A 16,165-nucleotide genomic window follows, 5' to 3' on the forward strand; every position below is an offset into this window, starting at 1 on the left:
GCAGTAGCAAATCCCTATCAAAAACCTCTTCTGCTCTGGACCGTTCCTGACATGGACAAAGATGTCAGCAGAGAGCACTATGTCAGTCTGAAAAGAATACATCACTTCCTGCAGGACATACTGCAGCTGATAAGTATGGGAAGACCTGAGATTTTTTTTAATAGAAGTAAGTTACAAATCTGTATAATTTCTTGAACCAGTTGATTTACAAGAAAAAAAATTTCACTGGAGTACCCCTTTTAGGTTCTTCCTGTATTGTCCTATAGGTGGCACCAGAGAGACAGGTTTTTTGTTAGGTTACATGCTGGCAAAGTACATAGGAAAGTTATAGCTGAGCATTATACAATAAAAGGCCTTTATTTGCTGAAACCATAATACCCCTTTAAGTACAATAATCCTTACTGATAGATCCTTTAATATTGTGACATCTAGTCTGCAGTATGTGTGTATAGCGAGGGGGGTTACATGTGAAGGGGCTTAGATATAAATCATCATTATTATCTCTATATCCTTAGGATATTCTTTACTTCTCATCTGAATATTAGGCAGGCGTAATACACGCATTGTTTATCGCATTACCATAACAGCCATGTACATTGGAAATGCAAATCACAGTTCCAGGCATCCCGTCAGCTCAATAGATCCTCTTTGAAATGCAAAATCTATCAATCTATATGTTCCATGTATTTCCCCAATGGCAGAAATTTATATAATAAAGAACAGAATGGATATCATCTCCCTATATGCATGCAGAGAGAAGATGAGCCTCATATCTCCGATATTTCTCCCGCTATATGAGTCTCTTAAAGGTCCCAGAGAGTTTGTACTTTAACCCAACACAGTCAATAAAAAATAAGTCCTGGCTTAGGATTGTCTTACCAGCTCTTTTATAATGTTGTGTTTTAGCCTTGGTCATATGTATAGCTGTGCCGTCCTGGAAAACGACATACTACATTTCTCTGGACCTGGCTGATTTAGTAAATGCTCGTATATCTATCTATCTATTTATCTATCTATCTAGAGCCGTATTAACAGCAGCTGCCGCCCTAGGCACTAAGCTGGATAAGACCCCCATACTAGACCTGACCAATACCACCATACTGTGACTGCATAACACCACTATACCAGACCTGACCAATACCGCCATACTGTGACTGCATAACTCCACCATACCAGACCTGACCAATACGGCCACACTGTGACTGGATAACACCGCCATACTAGACCTGACCAATACCACCACACTGTCACTGGATAACACTGCCATACCAGACCTGACCAATACCACCATACTGTGACTGCATAACTCCACCATACCAGACCTGACCAATACGGCCACACTGTGACTGGATAACACCGCCATACCAGACCTGACCAATACCGCCACACTGTGACTGGATAACTCCACCATACCAGACCTGACCAATACCACCATACTGTGACTGGATAACACCTCCATACCAGACCTGCCCAATACCACCATACTGTGACTGGATAACTCCACCATACCAGACCTGACCAATACCACCATACTGTGACTGGATAACTCCACCATACCAGACCTGACGAATACGGCCACACTGTGACTGGATAACAACGCCATACTAGACCTCACCAATACCGCTATACTGTGACTGGATAACACCGCCATACCAGACCTGACCAATACCGCCATACTGTGACTGGATAACACCGCCATACCAGACCTCACCAATACTGCCATACTGTGACTGGATAACACCGCCACACCAGACCTTATACCGGCATACTGTGACTGGATAACACCGCCACACCAGACCTGACCAATACCACCACACTGTGACTGGATAACACCGCCATACCAGTCTCCCTCACTCTACTCTGTAATCACGCCTGTGCCCACTCCCCCCCTGCTCCCTGGTGCTGCCCCCCTTCAAGGTGCTATGGGGTGCCGCTTGTTCACAGTGCATTTTGTCCCACCAAAAACAGTTTGTGTCATTCTGTCTCACAAAATCTTATTCTGTGCCACAAAATGTAATTCTGTCCGACAAAATGTCATTCTGTGCCACAAAATAATAATTCTGTACGACAAAATGAATTTTGTGAATTCTTTGTGACAGAATAAATCCTGTGAGACAAAATGAATTCTGTGTGACAAAATAAATCTTGTATGACAAAAGTATGTTGTGTGCCCACAAAATGAATTGTGTGATCAGTAAATTCATTTTGTCACACAGAGTACATTTTGTGGTACAAAATACACTGTGAACAAACGGCACCCCTGCTGCCCTAGGCACCGGACCACAGGTGCCTAGTGGTAAATACAGGCCTGTATCTACCTCTCTCTATCTCCTATCTATATCTGTCTATCTATCTGTCTATCTGTCTATCTATCTATCTATCTATCTATCTATCTCCTATGTATCTCTCTATAATCTATCTCTCTATTATCTATCTCCTATCTATCTATCTCCTATCTATCTATCTCCTATCTATCTATCTCCTATCTATCTATCTATCTATCTCCTATCTATCTATCTATCTATCTATCTATCTATCTATCTATCTTGACCATACATACCTAAGTCAGGTTCTGGAGAAGTTCTGGGCTCTTCTGCTCTCTAGTCCAAGAAAGGATCCAAAAGAGCTTTATATGAGCTGCATTATGTTTGAAAATCTCTGGAAAAGAGAAGGGGTCCCAAAGGTGGACACTATACACTATATACATCACTAATGGAATAGTGGGAAGAGGTAACGTCTGCATGTGCCACAAATAAGATCCTGTCACGCTCCATTTTATGCACCACTTTAGGGTATATTCACACCTGCAGAAAACATGCAGCGTTTCTGCACCAAAACTAATCAATGTGTCAGATCAGCACTCATTTATTGATCCTATTGCACGGCTCAGTGATCGTATAGCCAGGGCCGCAGGAACGTTGGCTAGATTGTTCTTTACATGCATCCACGTAGCATGTGTGCGGATTTTCAGGCAAAAAGTCCACAGCAGATTTCCATGCATATGGATCTTATCCAAACCGTACAGAGTTTGCACAGATTTTAAAGGGAAACTATCAGCAGGTTAGACGGATCTAAGGGCCCCATTACACGGGATGATTATCGTGCCAAAAATCGTTATATCGTTCGAATTTAAACGATAATCGTTCTGTGTAATTGCAGGCAACAAGCGAAAAATTGTTTGTGTGTCGCTGATAGATGATTTAGATATGAACCTAAAGTTAGCGCTAATCGTTCGCCGTAATTCCACATTCGCTTGCTCAAGTTTCGCATTTGTTCACTAATCGTTCAGTGTAATAGCACATTGTTCATTGTTTTGCTGGGATCAGAAGAAATAAACGATAAATAGTAAGGATCGCAATAACGATCGTAGTAACAGTCGGAACTAACGACTATCGTTTTGTGTAATATGGTGACCGATTTAAGGTTAACGATAAACAATCTTGTGTGCGATTGTTTATCGTTAGTCATTAATCGTTAAAAATCGCTCCGTGTAATAGGACCCTAACCTGCTGATATGTCCCTATTGCACAAGAGATGCCAAGGAAGGTTTGTATCTGCCCATCCCCATAGCACCGGCCCGCCCCTTTCCAATGATAATGAATGGAGCAAACCGGCCAAGGATGGGCCAGATCGGCAATATGGGGGCGGGGCAGTGCTCCTAACGGTCTCACTGGACTATTGTTTAAAAGACTAACTGCACCGGAACGGCACCGAGGAGGAAGGTATATCCCTTCCTCCCCAGCGTCTCCTGTGCAATAGGGACATATCGGCAAGTTAGATTTGTCTAGCCTGCTGATAGTTCCTTTAACTAGATGTGGGGTGGATTTTCCCTGTAGATTTTAGTTGTATTGCTTTCGAAATCCACAGCAGTTCTGACCCTTGTGAATGTATCTTTAGTGTATTCGCAATTTTCGAGTGCAATAAATGTTCAGTTCCTTAAAGGGAACCCGTCACCATGTAATGCTATGTAATCTATCGGCAGCATGTTATAGAGCAGGAAGAGCTGAGAAGATTGATATATTTCTTTGTGGGGAAAGACTGATTGACAACCCTGCTCTTTCTATTCTTAGAAGTGCCACTCAATAATAGGACCGCCTACTGGACTCCTTCGCATGACAAGATCAGAGATTTGAATGAATAAATGATAAGTTATCCTGAACCTTCTCCCATAAAGTTATATATCAATCTGCTCAGCTCCACCCACTCTATCACATGATACTCATAGTTTAGATAACATTTTCATGGTGACAGATGCCCTTAACGCGCCCTGCCTGTCACGCGCCCAGGGGATTAAAATCCTTTTTTCAGGTAGTCAGCACCTGCTGCAGCCACGGCCGTTACGTGCCGCAGTTGCTACAGGAGCTGTATACAGTGGTTCAGGGAACCATATCACCCCGATTGGGCTAATTGGTTCCCTTTAAGGCATCCCAGGTATCCCACACACTCAGCACTGTGGAGAGCCCCTTTAAGTCAGATCTATGTTGGTATAACTCACATGATGATAATAATTCTCAGAAGAGCACAAAGTGGTGGAAATCAAACATAACAACAGTAGTTGTGCGTCTTTGTTGTGTACATATGAGCTCTGATATTTACCCAACAATAATCCTGCAGAGCCGGGACAGGGAGGAGCGCCCAGTAAACAAGTACGACTCTTCCTATAAAGGGCTGTAAGCCTTGTTACATGCTGGAGAATTCAGCTGGAAGCATTATACTGATATATAACTGAGGATGTGTGATCATAAAGCATCTAGTTTATTAGCATCATCATATGGGGATGGGTCAGAAGAGTCTGGGAGTCCTCCTCACACTCCCGCATCACTATAGGACAGTGTAGGCTCTGATGGCGTCATGTCAGAACTTTCCATTGGAGATATATATGCTAGGCACATTACTCTATTGCCTATTGCTCTGAAAGAAGGCTCCGACCTGTTCATGCATACAGTAGTATAATGTAATTCATAGGATCACAGGGGGAGATTTATCAAACGTGGTGTAAAGTGAAACTTGCTCAGTTGCCCCTAGCAACCAATCAGCTTCCACCTTTCATTTTCCAAAGAGTCTGTGAGGAATGAAAGGTGGAATCTGATTGGTTGCTAGGGGCAACTGAGCCAGTTTCACTTTACACCACGTTTGATAAATCTCCCCCATAATGTGTAAAAAAATAAAAATAAAAGTATATTGCACAGTATATGATTTTTTCTTAGCAGATGCCTCTGGTGCGGATTATAGTAGCCTACTAAAAGACGCACTTTTTAGGTCAGTGAGCCTGTAACGTCATATATTCATGTAAACTTCTGCTCATTCTGGGCTAAGTAGTCATGTGGGCAGTCCTAATCAATGATTGACAGCTCTTAATATGTACACTTATTCACAGATAGCTGTCAGTCACTGTGTAGGACAGCCCACTTGACGATTTAGCCCAGAATGAGCAGAGATTTACATGGAATAGGTGACAAATTAATCCTGAAATTTTCCCTACAAACATATGTATCAATCTGCTCAGCTCCTCCTGCTCTGTAACATGATGCCTGCAGACTGTATGCATTTTCAATGCAAAGTGTGCTGAAGAAAGATGTAACATTAAGAGATGTTGGACTCTTAATATAATTTTGTGCCCTAGCCAACCACATGATATCTACACATGTGGGTGGCTGCCAATATTATGACAGTGGTGGACCATGCCTTGCGGGATTGGCGTCTATGCCACAGTATGCCACGTAAACAAAGTGTGCCACTACATCTGTACACTAACTATGAGCTGGCATATATTTCTAGTATAAATTATAGTAAATGTGTCAGGCTATGGGAGGCACACCCTTTCTGTTAAGCTCCGCCCATTTATTTTATTTTTTTAAAAGTAGCACAAGAAGCAAATTTACTCTCAAAAATTAGCGATTAGCAAAATTAGCAAGAAAGCCGTAAATCGAAAATGATACCTCCCACGACTGTACGTACACCTGGCCCAGCTAGCATTTATCTGTTCTCATCATCAAGATTGCTGGACAATGCATACTGTATATTATTGTATACACGTAAAAGCAGCTATATATACCATATCATATAACCACTGCACAACAGACAGTAAAGTTGAGCATTAAAGGGGTTGACAATCAAAAATCTTTTTCTTTCAAATCAACTGATATACGAAAGTTATATAGATTTGAAATTAACTTCTATAAAAAAATCTCAAGTCTTGCCATACTTATCAGCTGCTGTATGTCCTGCAGGAAGTGTTTTATTTTCAGTCTGACACTGCTCTCTGCTGACATCTCTGGCCAAGACAGGAACTCTCTGTCTCGGTTTTCTATGAATCCCCATAGAAAACCTCTCCTGCTCTGGACAGTTCCTGTCTCGGCCAGAGATGTCAGCAGAGAGCACTGTCTCAGACTGAAAATAAAACAACATTTCCTACATGACATGCAGCAGCTAATAAGTATGGGAAGACTTGAGATTTTTTAATAGAAGTAAATTATAAATCTATATAACTTTCTGACACCAGTTGATCTGAAAGAAAAAGATTTTCGCTGGACAACCCCTTTAAGTGACTATAGTCCCTAGTAAAGGACTAGACCCCCCCACCCCCAGCACCAACTTTAAGATAGTACTGACAGCACTTAGTAATATTTTATTTGGCATAACCATCCCCTTCTGGGATTTTATGGTCTAGTGTATGATGAATGATAAGACAAAGGTCATCAGGAAAGAGAATGCTACGTTATTGCAAGTCTGAACCAGTTTTCACAATATAACCATCACAGAATAAGGGGGGATGGGGGGGGGGGGGGGGAGAAATCGGACTAAAGTTCATGTATGGCATAATAATGGCTACTGTTATCTGGTATATATATATATATATATATTATTGGGTATGTACAGAGAGGAGAAGGGGCTCCACAGCAGGGATTACAGCCGCTCCCTTTACTACTGGGGACAGAAGGACGTCATGATTGTGTTGCAGGAATTGTATAAAGTTAGAAACACATGGCTGCTTAATAGTAAATGTGGCAATACCAAAATCAGCCCATGGTGGCACTGTTCGTCAAAGAAATCAGCCCTATTGTTTTGTAGTCATATAAAACCCTTTAACCTCTTAAAGGTACACCTTCAATAACTGACGGCTGAACGATCGTTTAGCCATCAGTTATCTTTCCTAAGCGGCCCCCACCTACCCAATAGACAGGGAGGGCACGGCTTATTGATCCTGTATTCTCTATGGGGAGGGTTAAGCTGCAGCCAGAGAGCTCTGTCAGTAGCTTATGTCTCCCAAACTAAAGGGGTTGGGCAATGGTTTTCCTTGACACTATGTTTACACATGTTCCGTGATGTATGACAGCCATATCCCCCGCTCACCTTATGGGCAGTATGGGGTGCATGGCGAGGTGGAGAATAGGTGTGGCCTCCTTCAACGCCATATTTATCATGATTTACACCTCGCAGGTTTAGATCTGCTGCACAATGCTACGCCAGGGCCGACCGCGGATTTACAAAGAGTTGTGCGTCTAGCAGTAAATCTGTGCAAGAAACTGGGGGCGGGTCTTTATTTAAGACTGAGGTACTCATACACCCATCTTCATAAATGCCCCCCTCACTGTTTAATTGGTGTTTAGTTAGTGTTAATTTGTGATATTTTACTTCAAACTGCAATATAACTCTAATTAAATGCTATGTGTGAACATAGCCTTATACCTGACCCCTAACTGAATAACATGGACAATAAGTAGTCCTCTCCATTATGTCTGTAAGCCTAGTAGTCCTGGATATTCATGAGCAGCAGCAAACTCCACCCTCCAGCTGCTGAAGGAGGGGAGGGGTGTGGCAAGAATTCTATTCCCCTGCATATTAGGAGAACGGCTGAACAGAATGATGGAAGTAATACACCTCTATGTTCAGCATTTCTGTCACTAGTCTATGCTGCCCTCATTTAAGGTGGAATAAACCTAGTGACAGATTCCCTTCAATAAAAAACAGTCTCTGTATTGGTTAGACACGATCAGGACAGACTTTCAGCCCCTGGATGTATAGTTGATTGAGATCTTGAAAACAGTGAAGAAGCATACTAAAAAAGTTCATGTGAATACCAAACAGGGGTCTATTAGACTGTTACCTTGGCTTCTTCGTTAACATCCCAGGTAAAGGACACTGCATTGTAAGCAATTTCTTCAATGTTCCCAATAGTGTTAAAACTTTCCTTGTAATCAGCTGTGAAAAAGATGAGACGTATTAATGTACCAGAAACTGTACAATGATAGAGATGTATAACGTTATAGTAAATGGGGCGAAAGGGGAGGGGGGTCATTGAGAAGCATTGGTTACCAATGTCGAGGACGCGCTGCTTGGCTGTGTGCTGGCGGGAATGCCAGTATTTCCAGTACTTCAATTGTTCATCGCGATTCTTGTCCTCACTGAACACAACCATGATCACACTCTGCGGGGAAAAAATAAATGGGTAAGATTTAGTCTAATGTGGGGGTCATCCTGCTAGGAAAAGCTATCTATCTTATTGCCTGTACATAAAGAAATGCCTTAAGCTTACTATTAACAGTATACATATAGTACTGTCACGCTGTCTTTACCTATAAATAAATTGGGTACAGATAGTACTGTCTTCCTGTCTCTATATAATGCAGGCACAGCCAGTACTACCTTCCTGTCTCTATATAATGCAGGCATAGACAGTACTGCCTTCCTGTCTCTTTATATAATGCAGGCATAGACAGTACTGCCTTCCTGTCTCTTTATATAATGTAGGCACCAATAGTATTGCCTTCCTGTCTCTTTATATAATGCAGGCACAGCCAGTACTGCCTGTCTCTTTATATAATGTAGGCACCAATAGTATTGCCTTCCTGTCTCTTTATATAATGTAGGCACCAATAGTATTGCCTTCCTGTCTCTTTATATAATGCAGGCACAGGCTGTTCTACATTGCTCTCTCTGTAAATAATACAGAGATCAATAGTATTGCCTTCCTGTCTCTTTATATAATCCAGGCACAGCCAATATTGCCTTTCTCTCACTTTATATAATGTAGGCACCAATAGTATTGCCTTCCTGTCTCTTTATCATGGCCGTTTCTAGGGGCGGGCGGGCCGGGCGACCACACTGGGCGCCGAGAGGTTGGGGGCGCTGGTGGCACCCCCAGGACCTCACTTAGCGGCGTGTACTCCCGGCCGTCAGCCCGCCCGCCCCATCACCTGCTCCGACCCCTGTACCGCCGCTGGACTGCAGCTCCGCCCCCCCGAACAGCGCTTGGCTGAGCCGAACGCTCATCACCCAGCTGGCTGCTGCCGCCCCCTCCTCTGGGTCCTGGCCTGACCTCCCCATCAACTGCTCAGACCCCTGTACCGCCCGCCGGACCGCAGCTCCGCCCCCCGGATGGCACTTGACCGAGCCGAGCGCTCATTACCCGGCTGGCTGCTGCCGCCCCCTCACACATAGTCTCCCTCCAGCATATGACGTCATCTGACTGTGCTGGAGGGAGAAGATGTGTGCAGGGGCGGCGGCGGCCTGCTTGCTCCTCGCAGGCCGGAGGAGAAGAACAGACAGGGACCCGCTCTATCTATTGAGGTGAGTATAATGTTTTTTTTTTGTGTGTGTGTGTGTGTTTTGGGGGGTGGGGTGCAGAGCACAGGGGGAGATTATTTATATGAGGACAGCATGGGGGGATTATTAATATCAGGACAGCATTTGGGGTATTATTAATATCAGGACAGCATTGGGGGGATTATTAATATGAGGACAGCATTGGGGGGGATTATTAATATGAGGACAGCATTGGGGGGGATTATTAATATGAGGACAGCATTGGGGGGATTATTAATATGGGGACAGCATTGGGGGGGATTATTAATATGAGGACAGCACAGGGGGATTATTACTATGGGGACAGCACGGGGGGGGATTATTACTAATTTGGATGCAGCACGGCGAATTATTACTATGGGGACAGCACAGGTGGCATTATTACTATATGGGGGCACAGCAGGGGATGCTACATACAGGGGGCAACCCACAAACCTACTCACTTTACTGCACATGACACAAAAAAGTGGAAATTATAAAAGTGCGGAGCCTAAAAATGTTTGTCCGGCAGGTTCACAAAAGATCATCATGGTGGTCCGGGCCAGAAGGGGAGGAAAAGGGAACAAAGAAGACGTCACCTGTGAGTCACTGAATTACTTTTTTTTGCCCCACGCAGAAAAGGGTTGAATAACACTGCTGTATGCCATGATACACACACTGCTTCCCCCTAGTAACACCCGCACCCCCTCCACATATCAGTTTGGGGGGGGGGGGGCGCTTTCAGCAAGATTCGCCCTGTAGTTCAAATTACCTAGAAACTGCCCTGCTCTTTATATAATGCAGGCACAGACAGTTCTACATTGCTCTCTCTGTAAATAATACAGAGATCAATAGTATTGCCTCCTTTTTAGCTCTATATATAATGCAGGCACAGACTTTACTGCATTCCTGTCTCTTTATATAATGCAGCTACAGATAGTACTGCCTTCCTGTCTCTTTATATAATGCAGGCACAGACAGTTCTGCATTGCTGTCTCTGTAAATAATACAGACATCAATAGTATTGCCTGTCTCTTTATAAAATGCAAGCACCAATAGTACTGCCTTTCTGTCTCTTTAAATAATGCAGGCACAGACAGTACTGAATTCTTGTCTCTGTAAATAATGCAGGCACAGGTAGACCAGCTTTACTCTCTTTTTTCATGTGTGCACAGATAGTAGTGCCTCTCTATCTTTTCCTACAAATTATATGGGCTCAGGTAGTACTGCCTCCCTGTCTCTCCAGGTGTTGTAAGTCATGCCGCAGCCTCTCTCATTTATTCACTAGAAGCAGGAAACCTCTGAAATCCAGTATGGATATGTAACGGAATTATCATTACTTTAATAGAGTATATGTTTATACACTAACAATTAACTGAGGAATAATAAAAAATAAGAATACTAAGAACAAGATTGAAGTTCATCCTGTATTATCTCCCATAATAATATACAGAATGCATACATTGAACTACAAAAGTTTAAAGGGGTTATCCAGTGCTACAAAAACATGGCCACTTTCCCCCCTCTCTTGTCTCTAGTTCAGGTGTGGTTTGCAATTAAGCTCCATTTACTTCAATGGAACTGAGTTTGAAACCCCACCCAATCTGGATACAAGAGAGGGGGGAAAGTGGCCACGTTTTTGTAGCACTGGATAACCCCTTTAATGAACAAGAAGCAATAGGAAACAGAACACTGCCCAAATAATGTAGTAATGTAAGGATCGGCGCACTTCCCTGCACAGCTGCTGCTTACTCCCTCCTCCATGTCTTACTCTCTACATGTACAAACAGGAATTCTGTCACCATCAAACACTTTCATAGGAAGGATTTTCACATTAGCAGCCACTCCTTGGTACAATATACAAGTCTTTGCATTCCTTTAGCAGTCCCTCCTGAGGTTTAGTATTCCCTCCCGCACATTCCTCATAGTGAAGCAATGTATCCCAGTATATGGAATGTGGAAATCAAGGAAACATCAATGCAGCGCCAATATACACCTGGTCCAATCCCTTAACTGGATTTTTCTACTAAAATACACTTACACCACAACCACTATGTGTCCTCTTATCCTCAGCCCCACATTCACCAATCTTTTGAGACAGTTTATCCAATGCAATGTTTTCTGTTTCCAGATGTAAAATAATACACTAGGGTAGGAGGAATCCTATATCCGAATATCATTTCGGCAGTTCTGTGTTAGCAAAGACTTTAGAAGAGAAGGATTTAGGGGTAGTGTTTTCTAAAAGCCTTAAACAGAGTCACCAGTGCAACCAAGCGGTAGGGAAAGCTAATGGTATGCTGGGCTGTATATATAATGGTATGCTGAGCTGTATATATAATGGTATGCTGGGCTGTATATATAATGGTATGGTGGGCTGTATATATAATGGTATGCTGGGCTGTATATATAATGGTATGCTGGGCTGCATATATAATGGTATGCTGGGCTGTATAAATATATATATATATATATATATATATATAAATAAAATGATATTCTGAGGTGTATATATATATATATATAATGATATGCTGGGCTGTGCTGGGCTGTATGTATACATAATGGTATGCTGGGTTGTGTATATATATATATATATATATTATATATATAAATAATGGTATGCTGGGCTGTATATATAATGGTATGCTGGGCTGTATATAATGGTATGCTTGGCTGTATATATATAATGGCATGCTGGGCTGTATATATAATGGTATGCTGGGCTGTATATATAATGGTAGGCTGGGCTGTATATATATATATATATATATATATATATATATATATATATATATAAAAAAACGGTATGCTGGGCTGTATATATATTATAATGGTATGCTGGGCTGTATATATAGTGGTATGCTGGGCTGTATATATAATGTTATGCTGGGCTGTATATATAATGGTATGCTGGGCTGTATAGCTAGAGGTATAACTAGTAGGAAGAGGGAGATTGAGATCCTGCTGTATAGAGCTCTGGTGACATCACATCTGGAATACTGTGTCCAGTTCTGGAGACCTCACCTACAGAAAGATACTGATAAAATAGAACGGCAACAAAAATGGTGGAAGGTGTGAGGCATAAAACGTATCAGGAAAGACTTTGAATCTGTATAGTCTGCAGGAAGGGACATGGGGGACATGATTGAAACCTTTAAATATCATAAAGAACTAAATAAGGTTCAAGAGAGAAGAAACTGAGCACAAGAACAAGGGGACATAATCACAGCTAAGTTGGGGGAATGATCAGAAGCTATATTCAGTGGTACCTTGGTTTAAGAGTAACTTGGTTTAAGAGCGTTTTGGTTTAAGAGCTCACAGTTTTTCAAAATTATGACTTGGTTTAAGAGCATTGCTTTGGTTTAAGAGCTCACAGTACTGGGTGGGAGGGAGAGTGGCGGAGGGGTATGGTCTGCATAGTGTGGTCTACAGCACTGTACTCTGACCCAGGAAGTCTCCCTCCCCCTCCAAATCATAGCAGATCCTCTTTAGGCTGGGGCTTACATCAGAGGACAGGACTGTGGAGGTAATCTCTCTCCATAGCTGTATCCCCTCTCTCCCCGTACAGAGAGTGCCGCATGTATGTGCCCACATCTGCCCTGCTCATTCCTTCATACTCCCTGCAGTCTCTGTCCGCCCTTGTGTTTCCCATCCTCTGCATTATTGTACAGTAACTTATAATATCACAGATTCTGCTGTTTCTAAATGTTTATTTCATCTGTTTTACATGTTATTCAGAATAATAAATCATTATTTTTGGGGTGTGGAACCAATTGTCTGCATTTCTATGATTTCTTAAGGGAAAATTTGCTTTGGTTTAAGAGTGGATTTGGATTACAAGCACGGTCCCGGAACCAATTATGCTCGTAATCCAAGGCACCACTGTATATTTATAATTACTTTACTTTTAACTTAGAACAATACTGTACTGAAAGAGTAGTAGATGTTTGGAACAAGCTTCCAGCAGATGTGGTTGGTAAGTCTACAGTTAGGAATGTAACCTGCCTGGGATAAACCTATATCTATCCTCAGATAATAAGAAAAGAAATAACATAGGTGCAGACTAGATGGACCAGGGGGGCTTTTTCTGACCACAATCTTCTGTTTCTCTATCCATCTCTCAAGTACAGATGGAAGGGCAAAAGCTCCAGACACCCAATGGACATCACATTACATTACATGGATGGGCATTACATTACATTACATGGATGGGCATTACATTACATTACATGGATGGGCATCACATTGGTGAATAAACCTCTTTTTCTCGATCATGCTGCCACTATGAGCATTGACATAGGTATGTTTGAACTGGAATGCACACCAACTATCTATCACTGTCAGCGGATAAGGGTGCTGATGGATTCCTTTTACTATATAGAGAATAAAAGCCAGATTATTCACTTCACCTTTGACAACATGTTTGCCCAAGGTATGGTTCCCTTTCCTTATGACTTTGAAGAGTGCGTCTATAGTGTAGCTGCAACCTGACTGCTCCCTCTACTAAAGCGAATGAACCATAGGAGAGAACTTGCATTGCTTCCACTGGCGGCTACCAGGGGGGTATAACTTGCCATGCCGTGTTTTTGTAAAAATTGGTTTGAAAAAAAAACCAGGTGCATTTGTGTGCATCCGTTTTGATCCATTGACTTCCATTATAAAAAAGAAACAAATCAAAACGGATCAGTTATTTTTTTTCAACGGACACAAAAACATAGTTGACCTCATTATTGTGTCCGTAAAAAAAACAGATTAGTTTTGATCAGTTTTTTTTTTTTTATAATGAAAGCCAATAGAAAAAAACAGATCAGAATGGATGCACATGAATGCACCTGTTTTTTCATCCGTTTTTTGCAAAAAAACGGATTGCAAAAATGCAGTGTGAACCCAGCCTTAGTCAGCAGAGGGATGTAAGGAAATCTCTATATACATATCTAAGCAATGCAATGAAAAAAGAGAGAGGATTTAAACATGGACAGGGAAGTATCCGGCACTATTTGTATGGAGTAGCGTTGAGGGAACTTGCCCAACTGTTTGGCAATGTTCTCCACACCCGAATACTCAGCATTTGACATTGGACATTTGACATTGAACTTAGTATTTGACCCAGCGGCTGGAAAAGTTGGATACCACCCTAGGACTGCCAGGAAAACATGGATACAGCCTATGGCCTATGACTGTATCCATGTTTCCCAAGACTCCTTAGGGCGGCATCTAACTTTTCCACTGGGATTTAAATGCCGAACAATCAGGTTCAGAAAACGTTGTCAACAGTTTGCCATGTCCGTTCAACACTAGTATGGAGGTGGGTGACCAAAACACGATGGGGAAGATTTATCAAACATGGTTTACAGTGAAACTGGCTCAGTTGCCCCTAGCAACCAATCAGATTCCACCTTTCATTCCTCACAGACTCTTTGGAAAATGAAAGCTGGAATCTGATTGGTTGCTAGGGGCAACTGAGCCAGTTTCACTTTACACCATGTTTGATAAATCTCCCCCTAAATTTTCTTTCTTCCACCTATAGTAGGAAGAACAGGAGACTACAATGATGGTCTAGTGTATTGCAAGGCTGGGTTCACACTAGCATAATATGACCGGGTTTTTACATCCATTTTATGACCACAAGTCTCGACCCGACTACAGGTCACAGTCAGGCCAAGACTTGCAACCACAATGCGGATGCAAAAATATGTGAACCCAGCCCTAAATTGCTATTTATCCAAAATATCTGTAAATAATTCACTCTTCAATGATGGAGATGATAGAGGGATACCACCAATTGCCACTGATCAAAGTCTGTATGCTCCATTCACTTGTCTCACCCGGGTGCATACAGTAAGCATTCGCCTACAGGCATCAACATTGGATGTATGAAAAGGAATGTGAGCAACGCTCCGTGTACTGTGTGAGGCTTTGTACAACATTACCCAGAATTCCACCTTACAAAGGAAACATTATCACCTGTGAATTATAGGTCTGGTACTCATATATTCCTGATGTTCATTCAGTTCATATACACATGCTTCCCCCGGGGGAGTTTTCCTGAACACCTGTAGCTGCCGCTTTATTGTAAATGGTTTCAATGAGAAATTCAGTAACAGCTGCTTACCGTTACAGCACTGAACATTAACTACACATGCAAACCATAGCCGAGGCAAGCTTAACTAGAAGCCATCATTGTGTGCCTACCAAACATGTAAAATAGCTAGCCCATATGACAATTACCTCTCTCAATCCTGATGCTCGGAAAGTATGTATTTTTAACAGAGGGGAGAGTAAGCCGCTGCCAGACACGTCCGGTAGCAGCTTATCCGTCAGAGAACATAAGGATTAGACAGTTGAATTCCAACAATACTGGAGTCACAATACACATGCCAAAATAAAGTGGTCTGGCCAACATTTGGGTCCATCCAATTGTGTACATCCATCCAATAGAATTCTTGGTATGACCCTTGAGTTGCCTATACACCCCTGTACCCCATACACATGAACATTCGGCATAGCCAAATGATCATGTGGTCCCTATGGATAGAGGTAAGCCATAGCCAGACAGAACATAGGGATCAAGCAGTGAAAATCAATCACCTCCGACCCTATC

General features: G+C 42.3%; 1 protein-coding gene across 1 annotated transcript in view; it reads right to left on the reverse strand.

Annotated features, from left to right (window-relative positions):
* Nucleotides 1-16,165, reverse strand: part of GRHL2 (grainyhead like transcription factor 2) — a 65,832-nt gene that overhangs the window by 16,457 nt on the left and 33,210 nt on the right. The window contains exons 7-8 of the mRNA XM_069957285.1: nucleotides 8,317-8,428; nucleotides 8,108-8,202 (exon numbers count right to left, since the gene is read on the reverse strand). Coding sequence (XP_069813386.1) covers nucleotides 8,108-8,202; nucleotides 8,317-8,428 — 207 coding nt within the window. The remainder of the gene's footprint in view (nucleotides 1-8,107; nucleotides 8,203-8,316; nucleotides 8,429-16,165) is intronic.

The sequence above is a fragment of the Dendropsophus ebraccatus genome, chromosome 2 (genome assembly GCF_027789765.1).
Source record: "Dendropsophus ebraccatus isolate aDenEbr1 chromosome 2, aDenEbr1.pat, whole genome shotgun sequence".
In the NCBI taxonomy this organism is placed as follows: Eukaryota; Metazoa; Chordata; class Amphibia; order Anura; family Hylidae; genus Dendropsophus; species Dendropsophus ebraccatus.